The sequence below is a fragment of the Crotalus tigris genome, unplaced genomic scaffold (assembly GCF_016545835.1).
Source record: "Crotalus tigris isolate CLP2741 ecotype Arizona unplaced genomic scaffold, ASM1654583v1 scf7180000018468.2839379, whole genome shotgun sequence".
NCBI lineage: Eukaryota > Metazoa > Chordata > Lepidosauria > Squamata > Viperidae > Crotalus > Crotalus tigris.
This window is the reverse complement of record NW_024097024.1, coordinates 338,051-357,713: the sequence shown is the minus strand read 5'-3', so window position 1 is coordinate 357,713 and position 19,663 is coordinate 338,051. Positions and strand designations below refer to the sequence as shown.

Here is a 19,663-nt window from a genome sequence, read left to right as displayed (position 1 = left end):
CCTCTGCTTTGCAATCTAAAAAGACACAACATATGAAATGAAGAGAATGGAGGGGAAAGGGAGAATAAGATATGTTCTTTGACAAGTTAATTGGTGACTTATTCATTGTTAATTATATCCAGTGCAGATTTTATTATTACATATTTTTTTTCAGGTTACTGGCAACACAGTAGGACTTGGGTTTCTTTTTGTCTGGCAGGTATGGGTAAACAGTAATCTCTACAATGCCCTTTTCCCAATTGATATAATAGGCCGGGTTGGAAAAGTTTAGGTACCTGGATAGAAACTAGAAGATTTGAAGTTTTAGTTCTGCCTTAAACATGAAAGTCAGTTGACAGTATAGATTGCAATTTTTACTGAATTTGGTAAGATTTACTTTGGATGGTTAGGACTGAATAGTGTCAATTGATATACTTTGAACACTTCGGAAAATTTACCATATCTGGCCTGCAAAAGTCCAAATGACCACCAGATGCTGATCTTTGCAAGCTAAATGTTGAAGGTCTACACTCTACTTCAAAACAGTTTATCATTACAGATGTAAAACTTACTAGGAAATCTGAGTAAATAATGCTACTACTAAAATGGCATCTTCCAATTTATTTATTTCTACTCAATGTAAATGGAAGCTTTAGTAAGGATGTATCAAAACTCACTTGTAATAAAAATGCTGACCATAAACTTGCAGAATATATTCAAATTGCACCCAAGCTTTTTCTGGAAACACAGGTTAAAGCAAGTGAACATTCCAGGAGAGTTATTGTAGTCCTGAGTCAGGAAATCTGACCAGCAGATCTATAAGGTTCCTATGCCATGGAAAGTGGAAGGCAAAAGCTACAGTATCAACAAAAATAACACTTGAAGAAAGAACAGCAGCTAAAATGCAGATAGCATCCTTCTTTTCTTCAATCATAATGTGGGAAGTGAATCACTATTCTTCTTTTTTTTCAAGCTATGTTCATATGAATTGTTTATTAGTGGTTAACTTATCCATACTTTTTAAAAACTCAGTATTCTGGATTTTCATGCTCCACAGTGCTTGATCATTTTATGTAGCTGGATCCCCCATCATGATCTCTTCCTAGCTTTAGGATGAGCAAAACAGTTGCTAAGTGAGTTGCAGTCTATATTACTGGTTTTGTCCTTATTGAGACTCTTGAGGTATACAATAGATACCTTCCATACTAGATGTTCTATGTTCAGTCTTTTAATAAAATTCAAACCACAGGGTGCATTTCACTTACTTGTCTTATTGAGGTTCAAACAAGTTTCCATAATTTTTCTTGTTTTACTACACTGGAATCTAGTATTTTGACAAGATTAAGAGGAGTAATAATTTTGATTGTTCCCTTTAATGGAATTTCAAGAAACATAAAAGCCATTACTTTAACTCCTTGAAACTGGAGCCTGAAGCATAAACTAACTACCATACACAAAAGTACACATCTTCTGACACTTCAGCCATCCCAAAACACTTAATCATACCAGAGGAAGGTAGACATACAAATTGAAAAGTGAAAGAGGAGAATAGATTTATTCAACAGTGGGAAGAAAACATCCTGGCTTTTGTTCTGCTCTGCTCTGAATGATTGGAAGATGACACATAAATATACTATATACAACCTAAATTCATCATTTAAATTATATTAAAATTCTCCATTATCTAAAGAAATCTTTTTCATTCTGCAGTCAGAAAAAAAGCTTTGAAGATTTTTTTTTTTACTTCAGATTAGAAAAAAAAATACTTCTCATTTATTTGTCTATTCTGTGGGAAAAACATTAAAAATAAGAGCATTTCCCCTAAATCTTATTTTCTTATGTTCCATAGCATCCTGGAAGTTATGAGAACTGATATAAAAGAGAAAGAATTCTCAACAGCAAATTTCTCCTTTGAAGAAAGTGAAAGCTTCTATAACAGACCAATCATGGTTTGGGGAGAAGGCTGAATGCCTTTGATCCTGATCTCAGAGAGACATGATTGTTATATAAAAAGTAAAAGCGCTAATAGTAACAATAACAATAACACTAAAAAGTTAATGAAAATCATTTATTTTATCTGTATCAGGCCATGTGGTATCAGATTCATTAAACATGAAAGTGCTGGATAGGGAAAGAAAATTCATACAAAGTAGCCTTTTCATTTTAAAAAAAGGGTTAAAAGGGAACGTTGAAGCTAAGACATGTTAAGATTAACATAATGTTTAATTGTTGCAGAACCACTTATGTGTAAAATTTTCACATATCTTTGACTCTACATTGGCTTTCCCTCAATAGGATTGAAATAATTCATAATTAGTAAGCTTCTTATTTCATCTCACAATACAGTGTGCTGAATGCTTTTTAGAAATTCTTATTCAAAATTACAAATTTGTTTGGTGACTACAGTAACGTTTTCCCTTCTCCATCTATTTTTGGAATTTGGCCTTCAACTCTGCAATAATTGCCTATCCTTGTTCATTCTCAGTTTTTAAAGCCAGGTTCAATTATGAGGCTAGAACTCATAACTTCTACAATGGTGGAAATATTAAACACGATATTAATATTAAATAGAAAAAATATTAAAACAAATATTAAATAGAAACCAAATCATGACTTTGAAGAACCAAACAAGCCTAGTTTAGCAGTCACAATTAGCTTGAGAATTTAAGTTATCTCTTATGAATGGACAGTTCCTGATGACTCTGACTGATCTCTAATCATTATGAATCAGGCATTAATTCAGCAGGTGCTTTGTGGGAGAGCTTTAGGAAGAAAAATGGGGGAAAAAGAATCACATAACGGTTAACTATAGTTACGAAAATGTGGGTTAGACAAAGGATAGATCAGAGACTATAGAACAGTGTTTTTAAAATTTGGATACTTTAAGATATATGGACTCAGGAGGAAGTTGTGTTTTTTTTCTTTTTAAAATCAGTTTTGGGAATTGGCCCTGGATTCACATGATTTAAAAAGAAAAAAATCCAAACAAATGTTAAAATCAAGCGTAGCAGGAAGTTTGGCAACCCCCAAGCTGTTGCTTTTTAAGAGAGTAAGCTTTGTGGGTATTTTGTTGACTCCTAATTCAGATGAGCTCAATGCCAAAGAATGAAGTTGATTTGTTTTTGTGTAATAATTTTGTTTGTATGTATAGATTAATTTATTACAGCATTTTTGTTTTGTTTTTTGCAATAATAGTGTTTAACTTATAGACATATATAAATCTACCTACGGTGTTTGTAAATGTTTCTGCGGTGACATCTATCCTCAATCCAATGTTATTCAATCTAGAAGATTAGACTATGAAATAATACGGATATTTAGCATAATTGAAACATGGTTAACAAAAGTGCTGTTAAATTTATATTACTGTTCTGCTGTCCACTCCTATCTATGTTTATAAAAACAAAGCTTTTTATTCAATATAAATTATGATGAAGATCAGAATACAAAACTTTAAAGCACTAAATTCATAAAAAAATACAGTATGGCTAAATAAATTTTTAAAAATGCTGTATTTAAGTAAGTGAATGACAATTTCATAGTACAATCTAGTATTACTATCTGTTAACAGAAGATTCTGGCTCTGTGGCAAATCACTAATAAGTGACATCATCACTTAATAATAATAATAAAAATAAATCTTTATGATTAGCCCTTGGGCCATATCAAAGTGCAAAGTTCCAGCAACAGCCGAGGTGGCGCAGCAGTTAGAGTGCAGTACTGCAGGCCACTTTAGCTGACTGTGTTCAGCAGGTCAGTGGTTCAAATCTCACCAGCTCAAGGTTGACTCAGCCTTGTTGTTGGGGGCAATGTAAATATATATATATATATATATATATATATATATATACATTGCTTATTGGTGTACACCGCTTAGAGAGTGCTTGCACTTAAAGCGGTATATAAATCTCATAAATAAATAAATAAAATAAATAAACAAATCATTACCAAAGTCTGATAAAAGCAATTTAAAATAAAATTTGATAAAATACAGTTTAAAATGGAACTAGAGTAAAATATGGTTTAAGATGAAATTGGAGTAAAATACAGTCTAAAATGAAATTAAAATAGAGTACAGTAATTTAAAATATAGACAAAATATGATAAAATTATATCTTGGAGTCACCCTTGCAATCTACCCCAATCAGTCCCACATATGCAGATCTCAACCGAACCGTTTTGTTTAAATACTGTGCTGCGTTAAATGTTATTTTCAAGTTCTGGCCACACATAAGGTAAGTTGTTTTGATATGGGGATCCCAATGAGTCATTCGTTTGGTATATAGACTGAGGTACCTATCTCTCACCCTCTTGTACAGGCAACAATCAAATAGTATGTGAGCCAGGTCTTCTATCTCTGCCGCTCCGCAAATGCAGAGACGCTCATTGTAAGGACTAACCATCGCTTAATAGAAGTGATCTCCTTCTCTGTTTCATTTTGTTTTGCAGTTACAGGAAGGATAATGAAATAATTGAACCGTTATAACACATATCTATAATCAAAGAAGTACTGAACAGCCTTATCAGGCAATAACATAACTACTACCAATCCACAAAGGTCTACAAACAACTATCACAATGTTAATATTGGAACATTTGGTTGCCTATATGGTACTGTTTGTACTCTGGCAAGGATAAACGTGACCAATGAGAACAAAAATGCCTTTGTTAATTAGCTCAGCCTTCTTCATTTTCCCTCACTGTATGGTTTTGGTTTTTTGGAATTTTTGTTATATCTCACAGTTCTATAAATCCATACTTTTTTCCCACATAGAAACAGTTCTGTAGCAATTCCAAACACAAATTGCTAATGTGGAGCAGAGAATGCTTTAACAGAGAGGCAGAAGGTATGAGTAAAAATTTTCACTAAAAAGATTCTACAAAAATAATTTATATTATTTTATGGCCCATATGTTCATGCATGTTGTATTAATATATATTATAATTGCTTCTATTGCTTACTGTGCAAGTAGCAGTGGAAACCTTGCTATTATTTCCAATATAAACAGATTGTAGCTTTTACTAAATAGCATTAAAGGACAATGCAGCTGAATTTCTTAAAAAAGAAATTACACAGTTGAAGCAGACATCCTTTTAGAAAACTCTAAAACCGTACTCATTTGTTTGATACCATAGCAACATCACACACAAGAAACAATCTTATAATACAAAATTGAGAGCTTTCTATATACAATAAGGAATCGCTTGTCCAATGCTTTAGTTGATTTCATTTGTTTTTGAAGTACAGCATTTCTAGCAAACTACTTCAAAGTAAATACATTCTCCCAAGATTATTTTTAATCTACCAAAAAGGAATACAACACAACAAAACTACTGTCCTGGAGAACATAAAGCAATCATGCAGGGTGCTCAAATTAGCAGAATATTATTTTTCATAATCAAAAATAATATGAATTTAAACTATGAACTTAAAATCAGGTGCAGCAGGAAGTCTGGCAGTCTCTAAGGAGCTGCCTTTAAGAAAGTAGTATTTGTGGGAACCTTTTTGATTCCTAGTACAGATGAGCACAATGCCCAAGGAAATGAAGTTATTTGTTTTTGTATAATGATTCATTACACTCTAATATTTAATTTGAATCATACTCTAATATGTCTATATCTTTTTCTAATGGGCAACAATTTTGGAAGAGCTCAAATATCTGTGTTTCTTGTTATTTACTTAGCCTCACCAGGAATCACTGAACTTTCACTGAAGTGAAAGAGGACAAATTTATACTTTATGAGATTACAACAGGAAACAATAAACTGTGTAATTGAGTGAAGTAATGAAATTCTATTTTTTTTTATTTATCCACACTTAAACTTGGATCGGGGGGGTGGGGTATGGAGTCTGTAGTGTCTTGCTTGCCTATATTTAGACCAATTTGATTTTCAACAAAAATACTTTCTGGCTTTTTAGAAAATTCCTGAAGTATCGTGATACACCAGGTTCCTAGGGTGGACCTCTGAATGGACCTATCATTCTTATGAAGTCTGGATGATGGTCTATCCCATCATCGTAAGGAATTGACAAAGGACACATGGAAATATCCCCTAATATCAGATTACATATGATCTGCTCTGACATATATGCCAAGTCCAATGTGATCTGAAAGAAACCAAAAATTGAAATGGTGATTATAAATTCTTGAGGCTGATTCCCAAGTTAAAATAATCCAGGATTAGCAGTTTGGGTGAATTTATAATTGCCCATTCAGTAATACTGAATAGTTTAAGGATGTTACCATGTATTTGGGAGAAATGGTACAGTAGCAGTATTCCCAACTTATCCTGTAGAGTCAGCTTCAGAAATACAGTCTCACATACAGCCATTTGCAGATCAGTGATCTTTCTAACTTACAAGATCTGGAAGGAAAATGTGAAAGGTACTTGGAACTGAGTGAAAATAATGCTGAAAAATGCCACAGCTATGCTTCTGGAAAATGTGAAAGGGATTTTTGATAAAGAGAAGTAGGTGTGGATGAAAAGCAGTGCATTAATTACAGAAATGTTAATGAGAGAAAGGTACCATCTACCGTACCTAAAGACCGGAAGGCTCTTTAAAGTATATGGTTAATATATATCCGATGACTGAAAGGTATACAAAGGTAGCAAGAAGGAATGTAAAAACTATGTTGTTAAGTGTGTCTGGAAAGGTGTCTGGTAGAACTCCAAATGAAAGACTATGAGAGATAAGAATGAGCAACATTTGGACTTTGGCTAGATAGAAGTTTCGCAGACCAGATTAGTGCTCTTCAGGTCACTGGGAAAAGTATGAATGTGAAAAAGAGACTTTATTGTATGTATATAGAGAGAAAGTGCATAATAAAGTGAGCAGGTCTGAATTATGTTATATTTTGTATAAATATGAGTTGAAGACTTGTTGCTAAATTCCCTGATGGAAATAATGCCTGAAAATAAGTGGAATGCTCAACAAATAGTTAAACATTAAGTAGAAGAGAAGCAAAGTTCAGTGGTACCATTTTCTGCACTCTGCATAATAATACTGCATGATGGGTAGAAAAATGGTACTAGAAAATCCTTTTTCCTTGTGGATATCCTTCAATCACATGCATATGTAAACATACCTGTATACCTAAGTACAGACACTGAAACAAGAAATATTTTCCCAGGGATGTTTCATACACATGAGATTTTTGAGCTGGGTTTAACTTGAGTATTAGTTCATTCAAATTTATGTATGGGGAAATAAGCTGAAATTATCTACCATGATGAAAAAAACAATACTCCTGAGGAAAAGGAAAGCTGAGAAAGCAATGTTTGAATGTAGATGATATGATCCTTAAAAAATTTAGAGAATAAAGACAATGCAAGAACTGCTCTAAGGATCTGATAGAAGCAAAGATAATTTATAGAGAACTATAGAGAGAAATTGTGGATGGTGTTGGCATATGGTGCAGCATTTCTTTTTAAAAATCTCTTATATTTATTTTATTTTATTTGCTTGCTATTGCTTCCTCCCTTTTGTGCTTCACACAATATTGCTTCCCCCAAAACTGACAGTGTGGTGGGAATACGTATACTTCAAAGAGGTGATTAGTCTGTCAGAACTGATTGGACAATAATCGGCTTATTATGAATGTGAATATAACTGTACTTTGAATCCAGCAGCAAGAGTCATTCTATAAAACTTATAACGGAAGGTGAAAAGTGAAATGTTGTTTGTGTGCTTATGACTTGGCATTATGTAGAAATACAACTACAATTGTTGATAAGCAATTTGTGAAAATTAGTATTCGTCACATTCACATTTATTGCATTCTCAGCAAAAAAGGACCAAACCTCCGCCTAAGCAAATGATAGGATAAAGGTTTTGTCCTTTCATAGACAACTCTGGTACACAAATCAGAGAAATAATACAAGTTAACAGTGACTTTTTTTTATAAGTAGCAGGGTGCGTCCAGGTAAAAACAGCCCTTGTCTTTTTTTGCTGTTTCTGTCTTTTCCCACACCCTGGTCATATTAGTTGTTATTGGAGTTGCCTGGGATTGTTCAGGGCATCCTGGTTTGATGGCCTTTTTCAACCTGAGCTTTTCAGGTTTTGTTGCAGGACAGAGAAATATCAGATTATTATCTGACCTTCTCTCTCCACCAGCTATCTTAATATTGTTATTTGGCACACCTATCTTTAATATTATCATTAGGCACGGTAAAAAAAAATCATCCCATAATGTGCACTTATTTTTGTACACACTTATTATTTTGCTTCAGCCCTCACTATGGTGATCTTCTAAGACAATTTTGCAGAATATTCGGAGACTGCCTGTGTTTGGAGTAAAGCAAGGTCTCCAATTGCCACCCCTTTTACACCTAAGAAAATCGGCAGCCTACTGAACCTAGCTCTGAACAGCGGAAAGATCTGATGAACCCCGAGCTTCCCCTGAAGTCGCGCTCAACTCCCAATCTCCTCTATCCGTCTGACTTCACCGGCCAAGGCTGATGGCAGCCCAAGACACCTGGAAGACACCAACTCGGTGGCGTCTGAGCATCTTCCGCAGCACGTTGAGGCGCTCCAGCGGCCGCTGACGCGAGCGCGCTGGGCCTCTTTCCTGCTCGCTGGCGCCTGGCGCTCAGAAAATCGCGTCAGCATCTGCCCTCCTTGTTGGGGCGGCGTGAACGAGTCAGCCTGCCCGCTAGCTTGCCGGCAAGGTCTTGTTCAGGATTGCAGCTCGTGTCGGAGCCGCGTCGATGTAGCGTCCGCTTGCTTCCCAAAGGGTCAGAGATCGGAAGGTCAAGGGATAGAGGATCCGGCGCGTGGAGAGTTTTTGGACAGATTTCTGCTGGATATTTCGAAAGGAGATCTTAAAAACCTCTATCCCGAGGCTGATCCTCCGCTAGTATCGTCGCTGGAAAAAAGAAGGTAATTTCGGGGGGGGGGGGAATTGGCACCACTGGAAAAACTGGGCTGCTTGTGAAACGTTTGCATGGGAACGATTTTGAAGCCAAAAAATATGTTGCAGACGGTCACCGTCGGTAACTAGCAGTGTTTTTGCTGTTGCAGTCTTGGCTGAACCGGCTGGCCAATACATAAATAAACTGTAAGATTAACGTGGGACAAACCGTGTCCGCACTAATTACAATGGAAAGTATTTTAGGAACTAATTTTTGAAAAGAGCACATAGCATACCGAATCTGGCTCTGGGCCCATGCTTGAACGAGATAGCAAGTGAAATGTACATAGCATGAAATAATAGAACCCCTCTCCCCCTCCTTTCTTTTGCAATATTTTGTGAAGATGTGAATAAGAATGTAGAGAAACAGCATGGTGCCACAAAAATATTTTTTAGATTTATCCCTGAGCCCACGTTAATCATTGCATGGAGGAAAGTTCTTACATGGTGGAAAGTGATCTGTAGTTGTTCGTATCTGTTCTGTCTGGAGCCTGCTAGTATAGTTCTCTTAACTATGGCAATCTGGCTGATAAATCTGGATTCGATTCAAAGTAGGCCCTGAAAAAATACCCATTTTCCTTGGTAGATAGGCTGTTTTTTCTCCTCTTTTCTTTCAGTCTTTCACTTGCATTCCATTGGTGTACTTAACTAACTCTGCCTGAAAGTCCCTTCTGTCATTCAGCCAATTTGGCTTAGATTGCTAATGTTCCCTTGTTTGAGCGAAATCTCTTTGGCAGTAGCTTTCTGCTATATAGGGACACCCAACATTTGATACTAGTGTTTAATGCAGTAGTTGTTCTGTTATTTATAGAAGAACATTTAAAGTGGCTATATACTTTCCTAGCACTGCTTGTGCATGCTACTGCATATAAATTATCTGAGCAAATTCTGAAGGAGATGCCATTTTTTCTTCTTCTAGCATTTGTAACAACTGAAGCTTTAACAATTTGCAGTCCGGTCTCATGTTCATAGAATTGGAAATAAATCCAATTAATTCAGTGACATTTAGTCTCAGGTAAGTTTATCCAAAGATCCAGTCTTACAGGCTATTGCTTTTATGGTCACTTTGTTCTAGTTTATCTTTCAGTACTTAGATTGTTGATGTATGAATGTATGTTATCAGATAAGCAGTGAATATGCTGGCTGGGTGGTTTGGAAATTTTAATCCACAATCTAAAGAGTATGGGATTGAATATGTTTGAGTTGGTAGAACTTCACATGCACGATAATATTTCATTGCCAGAATACTTGGATGCTCCAAATAATTGAAGCATTCAGTTACAAATTTGGCAATAATGTACATTAAAATGTTTAGGGATTTCAGTGTAAGTACTGAAGTAATACCATGCGCTTAAATTTTCCCATACTTGTTTCTATATCTGTTTCTTCTTCTATTTTCCTATCTCCAGTTTCTGGAGCAGTTCCAAATAAGATTTTATTTAAGATTCAAGTTTACATTCTATAGCAGTTAGACTTTGTCAATTCACCATCAGAGATTCTGGTACGTGTTAGATATGATTTGTCCTAAAAGTGACAATGTAATACTTGCTGTAGAGAAAGTAAGGATGGTGTTGTTCAATAGGAAACTAGGCCATAAGTTTATCCTATTCTGGATGAAGTTTCTCAGAAAAGTACAGATCTATAGCCTGGGAGGGTTCTTTGATTCTCAGTTGTTGCTAGATTCCCAGGTGAGAAACAACATGTTTGTGTGCCAGCTATGCTTCTCTTTAGCCAATTGGATTTGGTAGCATAATTGTCCATAATTGTCCATAATTAATCTGCCTTTTCTTTCTCACCCTTCCTACGGTTTATTCCAATTTATGTCTTACATCAGTCTTGCTACGCTATGCATCTTATAAAGAGAGCTGCTCATGAAAGCTTTTGCTTTTCAAAAAATTTGGTAGTCGAAAAAGGTGCTACCATACACCTTCTGATTGTAGACTCAGACAATGTGCTGAAATAATTTGGGTGCGTGAAACACACTGAACTGCTAACCAGACATTTTATCCTTGCATGGTTTGAGAATATATTCTGCATTCCTGCTTTCTGAAGCCTGACTGACTTCAACTTTATTTGCCTAGAAGCTTCTGCAACAGAGAAGTATAATTATATTAGAAGGAAACTAGTTTAAATTCCTCCTGTTCTTATCTTATAATAATTAAGCATGCATTTACTTTCTGTGTATGAATGGATCACAAATTTAATTTCTTCTGATCATAACCAATTTTGGTAATTATGAACAACCAGTAGATAAGTTTGAAGTATAATTACAAGCTTGTCTGGAATGAGTTACAGAATCCTGAATGGAGAACAAAAAGAAAGCAAGTTATAGTGATATACTATACTGTATAGTTATGTAGTCGTATCTTTTTAATTGCCAATTGTTGTTGTGAATGACTTTCTTATTTTGGAAGTAAAGTCCATGAATGTGCCAAGGATTTCAGCTTTAATAATACATTTAGGATAGGTGAATTAGGTTATTTATTAATATGCTTAATTCTTTAATGCTGAAATTATTTTCCTCTTTTAGCTCATGAGCCTGAATTTATGTTATAGATCATGGAGGATACGGCTTTGTCACTTGGAACAATAGATGTTTCCTACTTGTCATCTTCAGCAGAATGCACTGTCACAAGATGTAAACATTCCAGTGAAGAATGGGTAAGCAAAATGCATGCTAGTTCAGTGTTCCCAGGTTTCTTAAGATAAAACGCTAGTGTCCTATTGAAAGGTGAAAAAGTAAGGTAAGATTACTCTTGAAAAAATTAAGAATGTTCAGATAGTCTTTGCTTACCAACCATTTGTTTGGAGATTATTCAAAATTGCCACAGTGCTGAACAAGTGGTACTTGTGACTGGTCCTCAAAGTTCTGACCACTTCAGCACACCTGTAGTCCCATGATTGTGATTCAAGTGCTTGATAAACAGTTCACATGATGGTTGCAGCACCCTACAGTCACATGACTGGTATTTCTGACTTTCTCAGTTGGCTTTCCACAAGCAAAGTCAATGGGGAAGCCAGTAGAGAAGGTCACAAGTTTCTCTAGTAAGTCCCTTCAGGCTCCTGGCACTCTCACTCTTCTGTATCATCTCCTTACAGTCTTCCTGCACTTGGACCTCACTTCACTATCCAGCTCTGCAACTTTCTGTGCTTGTGCACAACCTGTACTAGGCCTCACAAATTCTCTGTTGGTCTTCCCCACCTTACAGCTTTTGCCAGCCTTTCTAGGCTTCCCTCACTCCGATGGTATGCACCCCTATCTTCTTACCTGGGACTTCTGCCACTTCTGCCTTAATGACCCCTATATCTTGAGGGTACAATGGCAACCGGGACAGCTGGGGCTGCAGTGACTAAGCAATGCAGCCACGTGTTATTGCGTTTTATGACCACATCCCCTTAGCAATAGCAATCCTGGTCCCAATTGCCGCTGTAACCCAAGGACTATCTGTAACACATTTAGATAGTTCTATACACAGTTCTTAGGGCAGGATATAATTGATAAAAAATAATACCGTACTATAACCTAGCACCACTTTCATTCAAAATAATACATCTATAGAAAAAGTTCAGATTAATATTAAAATATATAGTACAAAATTATATTATTTCAGATTTATTCCTACAAGATTTCCAGAAATGTACAGGTAATCCCCAACTTATGACTGTAATTATGCCCAGGATTATGGTCATAAGTCATGGCAGTCATTAAGTAGGTCACATCCGATTTTGTGACCCTTTTTGCAGTGGCCATTAAGTGAAAGCTGCAGTAATTAAATGACTGTTGTCATTAAGCAAACGTGGTTGTTAAATGAATCTATTTTGCCATTTTACCATCCATTTTACCCAATTGATGTTTTTACCTGAAGTAAATGCTTGCAAAAAACACCAAAAATCACAGTCACATAATCACAATATGCGGCAAATGGCCATGAATGCAAACTGGTTGCCAAGCACCCAAAATACAATTATGTAGCTGCAGGTGGATACAGTTGGTGGAAGTCTGGGATCATAAGTACTTTCTGGGGGACTGTCATCTTGGAATGATTCAGTATCATATATACAGATTTCATAATTCAAAGGGAAGAAAATATTTTGACAGTATGGTTGATCTAGATACTTATAGGCAAACACTGGGGTATGTATTTAAGTCTATGAATGTGTTTAATTACTTCCAGTAACTGAATTTGGTTGTTTGTTTAAGCAGAACAAATAAATCAATTGTTCTTAACTTTAGCTAGTTCATTTACAGAAAGCAACCTGAAAGAAATTCAAAGCTGTCCGTTTTTATGGCTATATTTATATATTCATTATTTTCCAGGGAGAATGCAATTCTAGGCCTACCGTCTTCCGATCAGCCACTTTAAAATGGAAAGAGACTCTTCTGGGCAGGAATAGACCATTTGTGGGACGCTGTTGTTACGTATGCACTCCTCAAAGCTGGGTAAGTGGAATTATATTAGTAACAAACTGAAATTTATTTTTCATGTAATGGTAATCAAATAGCCAGAAGGCAATTAAATTAAGAACTAGTAGCTATGTACTTACCTTGCATAGGTTACTTTCAGATTTTGCCTGGTGGAAATAGAATAGTATTTGATGTCTCTATATTAATGAAAGACTATAAAGCAGGGCCCAGTGGTTTGTTCAGGCAAAGTGAAGATGCACAGATTTTTCTTTATTGTTATACTTATTTTTTTGTGTGTGGATTGCCCAGAATTGCTGATGTACAACTTTAACAAATATGCATATGTTTTGCAAATAGCTGAGATTTTATGTGAGAACACTAAACCTTGACAAACTTTGAGCTATAGATTATTTATATGGATGTATATGTGTGTGTGTGTGTGTGTGTGTGTGTGTGTGTGTGTGTGTGTGTGTGTAGATTCTTCCCCTTTAGAGATATTATACAGGAAAATGCTATAGTTATTGTGAATTGCTGTTAGTAATAAATTAATTTATGTGTTTTTCTTTCAGGACAAGCTTTTTAATACTAATATTCCTTCTTTGGGTCTGCGTAATGTCATCTATATTAATGAGACACATACACGGTAAATACTTTTTTAGTATAGTTAATACTGTGATTTATTAAAAAGGATGTTGTACTCAACTGGAAAATGAGTAAAAAGGTTAAATATTAATCTTAGTTTTGCTGAACTGAACCTGCAGAGTAATGACATTTTGGCTTTCAGTGCATACAGAAGAAGTAACTATCCAAATGATGTAGAAATATAAAAGGACTTGATTCAAGGTTTCATTATTCATCAACTCTGTTCTTAGAAAACTAGTGCTACTAGTAGTATTAATATGAGTAATTAAATGAGGCTAACTTTCAACCCAAAAATTGAAACCTATACAATGGCTGAGCTTGATGCTCACCTTTTAAAAAATGTATTAGTCTTTTTGAAAGCTAATTCTGCAACATGGTAATGCAACAATTTGTATAAATGCTCATGAAAACAGGTACTGGTTTTATTGAACAGAATGAAGCTACATAATAATATTTCTCCATAAAACTGTGATGGAATCACTGGCTAAAGAGAGGGGCAGTAAAGAGAGATTCCGAGGATGGAATTGATTTGGAGGAGGAGAAATCTGAGATCAGACCTTTAAGATTATATCTGCCATTTGCCAAGAGAAGACAAGATACTTGTAAATAGGAGTTTGACAATAAAAGAATTGCCTTGCCAAGTCAAGGAGTTGTCCTGGTTGCTTGCATCTAATAAATCATAGGCATGAGGATCAAAAGAAATGTACCGTATTTTCTGGCGTATAAGACGACATTCTAAACCATGCAAATCTTCTCCAAAGTCGGGGGGGGGGTCGTCTTATATGCCTGAAAATGTAATATACTCTCTGGTGTAAGCCAGAATTTCATATTGTCAGCTATCTTCATTAATTTTTAGATTTAAAAAATGCAAGGAGAGTTTCAAGTTTGTCAGGGATAGAAAGTCCTTTGACATATTTAAGTCTATTACATTTGGCATGAATTTGAATAAACAAGAATTTACTTGTCAGATGCACATTTGTAAAGCTAATTTTAAGTTTATTTTTTAACAGAATTCATGCTGGAAGCAGATTTTAAATAGCAGATAAAGGATGGTTAGTCCTTTATCTTACAGGTAGTCCTCAACTTAAGACTGCAATGGAACCTGCCTATTATGATTGTAAATCATGATGGTCATAAAATGAATCACCCACATGTCCAAACCAGTTTTACAACTCTTTTTGCAAGAGTCATTAAGTGACTGCCACAGTCATTGAGTAGGGGCTGGTTTTGTGAAAATCCAGAAGTAAAAACTGCAGTAACACACGATCATGTGACAGTGGGATGCAACATTTGTGAAAGTAGCTGATCGTCCAGTACCCAACATGTGGTCACATGACCTCAAAGAGTGTTGGAACTTCAGAACCAGGTTATAAGTATCCCCAGGGAGGTCTTTTAACTTTGAATAGTTGCTAAGTAACCGGCTCTAAATCTTGGACTACCTGCTTCCTTTGGCAGCACATAAAAGAACAGATACTATTTTGCACTGTCTTATGTAAATGTTTGCATATAGTAAACACAAAAAAGAAGAAATAATTTATATGCTTATCTAATCTAGCTTAATGAATTCCCATCAAAGCCCCTATATTTCTTACCCAAAGAAAGCATTCCATCTATTGTATAGAGCTCCCAATTTCTGCTTACAAATTTCTACTCCTGATTATAACTTTAAATTACTATAATCTAATTTGTTCAGTGTACCTTAATTCTGACCAGGCATGTGATGGATTGCACAACAGTTTAACAATTTAATGATCCTGCAATGCAACCTTTGCATTTCTGTTATACTATATTACAAAATACATTTGTCATTTCAAAATACTAAAAGCAACGTTGGAACTCCAAAGAATAACTAGCTTATTTTCATTACTTCTTTTGGTACTCACAGTTTTAAACAATGTTTTTAACTTACAAGTAGACATAGACATGGATATAGAAAGCCATGTGTACCTAAAAAAGAGATCAAATTCTTGTTAACTTTTGTTTTTCTAATATTGTTCTTCTCTGACATGGCTTGATACTCTGGTGCTTTATATTCTTGTATTGTATACTATTATTTTTCATCTCTATTCTTTATATGCCACCTAAAATTGCCCTAATAATTGAAGTGGCAAATTGGCATTAGCTCCCCATTTGATCTCAGAATTGTTATTACCTCTGTAAATTCATCATTGGCAAAATGATCTGTCTTCCACCTTCAAATGTCTTCCAAAATGATTTGCTAGCTTTATTAAATTTACATCATGTGTATTTGAACTAATTAGCCAAGATGGAGGAGGAATCAATTTTATTTGGTTCTGTAGACCTCCTGAACAGTTTCTTCTATTATTATCTGACCATAGTACCAAATAATTTTGAATTTAAAGTTGCAGAGAAACTCAGGTATTATTCTCTGTTTACATTTATTTTGATTTCTTATGCTGTGAAAATCTTGGGTAAAATTTCATTTTTTAAAAAGTTTTATTGATTTTCCAATATTACATTTATATCTTTGAAAAACAATGTGGCAACTGAGTTACCATAATTCAACTACATACAAATACCATTAGTATAAATCCCACACTATTACAGTAAGTATTTCCTCTCTTTTCCCTTAATATGTACTGTCTCATATTTAAATTAATACACTTCCCATTCTATAAATCAAAATAAAAAATAACTTTCTTATATTTATCAATAGTTTCTAGTTTATATATATCTTAATCATTTTAACGTTCAATCTTTGAGACAATGTCCTAGTAAATTTTTCCCAGTTTTAATTTCCCATTAATATTTAAAATTAACGTTTAATATTTATCATTTCCAAGTTTTAAATGTTCCCAATTCCCTTCATCACAATTTCTCACAAAATCTGGTATTCAGGGTACATGTCTTATCTATTTAAATTCTCATCATCTATATCAACAAATTAATAATACAATAAAATATTCTTATTTTCTAATAGTTTCCAAATATCTTAAACCTAGTAACCAAAATTTCTTTTATTTCAATGCTTAGTATTTCCTCTCTCCTCCTCTTTGTATCTACTATCTCATATTTAAAACTAATAATTTTTATTACATTCATCAATAGGTTTTTAGCTTATATATATATATATTAATCATCTTTACATGACCTTTATGAGCAAATCAATATTCAAATTTAGCTATTAATATTTATAGTTCTAAATTTTAAGTGACCAAATTTTTTTTTATCTCCATTCATAGTAATATCTTGTATTCAAAATATACTTCTTATCTATTTGGGTATATTCTATTTTAATTCTCATAAGTAAATCAAAACCCCATTTTTCTTCAGTCTTATTCTAGCTTTCTTTCTTTGCCAAATCATCTTCCATGTCAGTGCTTTTGAGTTGTCAAACAAATCTCCTTGTATTGTTATATATATTATTTGCCGTTGAAAAAACCATCCAGTCACCGTTTTTTTGAAATGGCTAGAAGGTCTAGCAGATCTCTTTATTTTTCCATCTCAGTGTAGTTGTCCTGAAGTGCTTATCTTCTCTTCCATCTGTTCTTGATCTTCAGGTTTCTTCTGATTTATATAGAAAGTCTTTTCCTTTTTCCATGTTGTCAATTTCTTTTCTGGATTTTCCATTATCTGAGTTTATTGAGCAGTTAAATCTTCTGTCATAATATTTAATTGTTCCACTTTTTCTGTTGCATTCTGTATAGTTGATTTTTTAATTGTAGTCAAAATTTGCATTTGTATATCCTGCTTTCTTGTTTCTTTCTATAGGCTCTTATTTCCTCACCAGCGTAAGGAGAGTTTGATACATGGCTTTCAACATAAAAAGGATTTGTTCCTCATCTTCTTCCATAAGAAAAATCTGTTCCTGATCTTCTTCCATAATGATGTATTAGGCTAGAAGCTTTACAATCAGGGAGTCCAGAAAGAGAGTCTTTTCCCCCCACTGAATAAAAAGCACAGCTGAGCTTCTCACAGCTGGTGTTTCAAAGTTACCCAGGTCTTATCTACTTTCTGGGCTGTCAGCCAAGTACTTTAAGACAATAACAAGTTGAAGTATCAGGTTTAGCCACAAGATGTCACCCCAAAGTTATTTTAGTGTTTTCAATTTTCAGTTTTAAGGAAAAATCCAGCTCTTCAGATTAAAATAGAAGTAAAGAATAGAAAGTAGAAATTCTTTTAATCCACAAGCTTTAGGAAATAAAATTCTGATTGGGATATAATTATTTTTCAAAGTTTTAAACTCCCCTGGATAATCAGTCGCCGCTGTTTCTGGAAGGAGGACTAAAATCCCCCTTCCCTCTTCACAGGGGGAAAAATATTTTAGCAGCTTACGGGGGTAAAAAAAAAAAAGATAGTTAGGGTTTAATAGCAGTAGATCTCACCCAGTCTCTTCCACGCTGCTTTAAAGTTGCTTGGTGGTAAGTGTGACTTCGGCTGTCTGCAGCCTAGGGACAGGCCATATTGCTATGGCTGGTCTTTCATCCGCCGGTTTGGAGGGTAGCGCCGGCTCTAGCGGGAGAGCTACTGCTCTCCCGCAATCCAGCAAAAAACCCTCCTTGCTCATAGCCTCTACAGGGCAACTTTCGACCCTTTCAGGGTTCCCTAGCGATGCGAAACTGGACGAGGAAGACGGAGCTCGTCTTCCAGATGTTGATGGCGGCCACGTCGGCAAACCGGAAGTTGGGTAAAATTTAATTTTGCTTGCAGATTTGTTCTGGGCAAAATGGCCCAGTTGAGAAAGAAAAGAAACAAAATAAGCAAACCTCTTTTTTAGTATGTCCTGCCGGTATTTATGTGCAAAGCTGAATTAATAAGGAATTCGTATTTTCTTTTGCTGATTTAAGCTGAACATGTTTCAGCCAAGAGTGTGCCTCATGTACTGTATTTGTTTGTTTTTTACTCACTTCTGCCATGATACTGTTAAACCAGAACCAAATCAACACCTATACTCAAAATGACTTGTACTGATTTTATTAATTGGAATGATATATGATATGATATATATGATATGATATATTTGGCAGCCATTTGAAGGATAACGTTCTTATAATTGGTTTCTTTAAATTCCTCCATAATGTTATAGGTACAGAGGTTGGCTTGCTCGGCGATTTTGTTATACTCTCTTCGTGCAAGAGCGGGATGTTCATAAGAGCATGTTTGCAAATAATGTGATGGAAAATGTACTGAATAATAGTCGGTAAGATAAAGATAATAGTGATTATTGTAACTGAAAAGTTCTTATTTAGAAATAATATATGTTCAACATACAGTAAAATTGTTTTTTCTTGTACAGCAGAAGTTCTGAATTTAAAAGTAATTATTTTGAATTTCTTCCTGTGTATGAGCTATATCAAGTTGAAATTTTGTTTCCAAAGAGTCTTCTTTATATCCTTGTGTCTGGCTGTGTGATATCAATTATATAGAGGCGTCTTAAGAATAAGAATAAAGAACAAGAATAAAGGCTAAAGTTTATTTTATTTACACATACTTGTAATTGAAATGAAGTTTAATTAATATGATTCCTCTTTAGTCATTAAATTATTGTTTAATTTTCTCTTAAGTAATATTAAAAATCACTGGTTCCTGAACCTAAGGCTCTAAGGTAATGTTTCTCAACCTTGGCAACTTTAAGATGTGTGGACTTCAACTCCCAGAATTCCCTAGCCAGCATGTCTGGCTGGGGAATTCTGGGAGTTGAAGTACACACCTCATACAGTTATCAAGGTTGAGAAACACTGCTCTAAGGGAATATGAAGTGTAT

At 34.8% G+C, this 19,663-nt stretch overlaps 1 protein-coding gene across 5 annotated transcripts in view; it reads left to right on the top strand.

The window, feature by feature from the left end:
- Window positions 1-8,597: 8,597 nt before the first annotated feature.
- The window catches only part of GPAM (glycerol-3-phosphate acyltransferase, mitochondrial), a 35,482-nt gene continuing 24,416 nt past the window's right edge, over window positions 8,598-19,663 (top strand). For 2 of the 5 annotated variants that reach the window (XM_039352645.1, XM_039352641.1), the window contains exons 1-5: window positions 8,598-8,860; window positions 11,448-11,552; window positions 13,210-13,332; window positions 13,866-13,939; window positions 18,986-19,099. In XM_039352645.1, the coding sequence (XP_039208579.1) occupies window positions 11,451-11,552; window positions 13,210-13,332; window positions 13,866-13,939; window positions 18,986-19,099 (413 nt within the window). In that variant the 5' untranslated portion in view covers window positions 8,598-8,860; window positions 11,448-11,450. Of the gene's footprint in view, window positions 8,861-9,810; window positions 9,907-11,421; window positions 11,553-13,209; window positions 13,333-13,865; window positions 13,940-18,985; window positions 19,100-19,663 lie in introns of all 5 variants that reach the window. The other 3 variants (XM_039352643.1, XM_039352642.1, XM_039352644.1) reach the window with 3 other exon arrangements.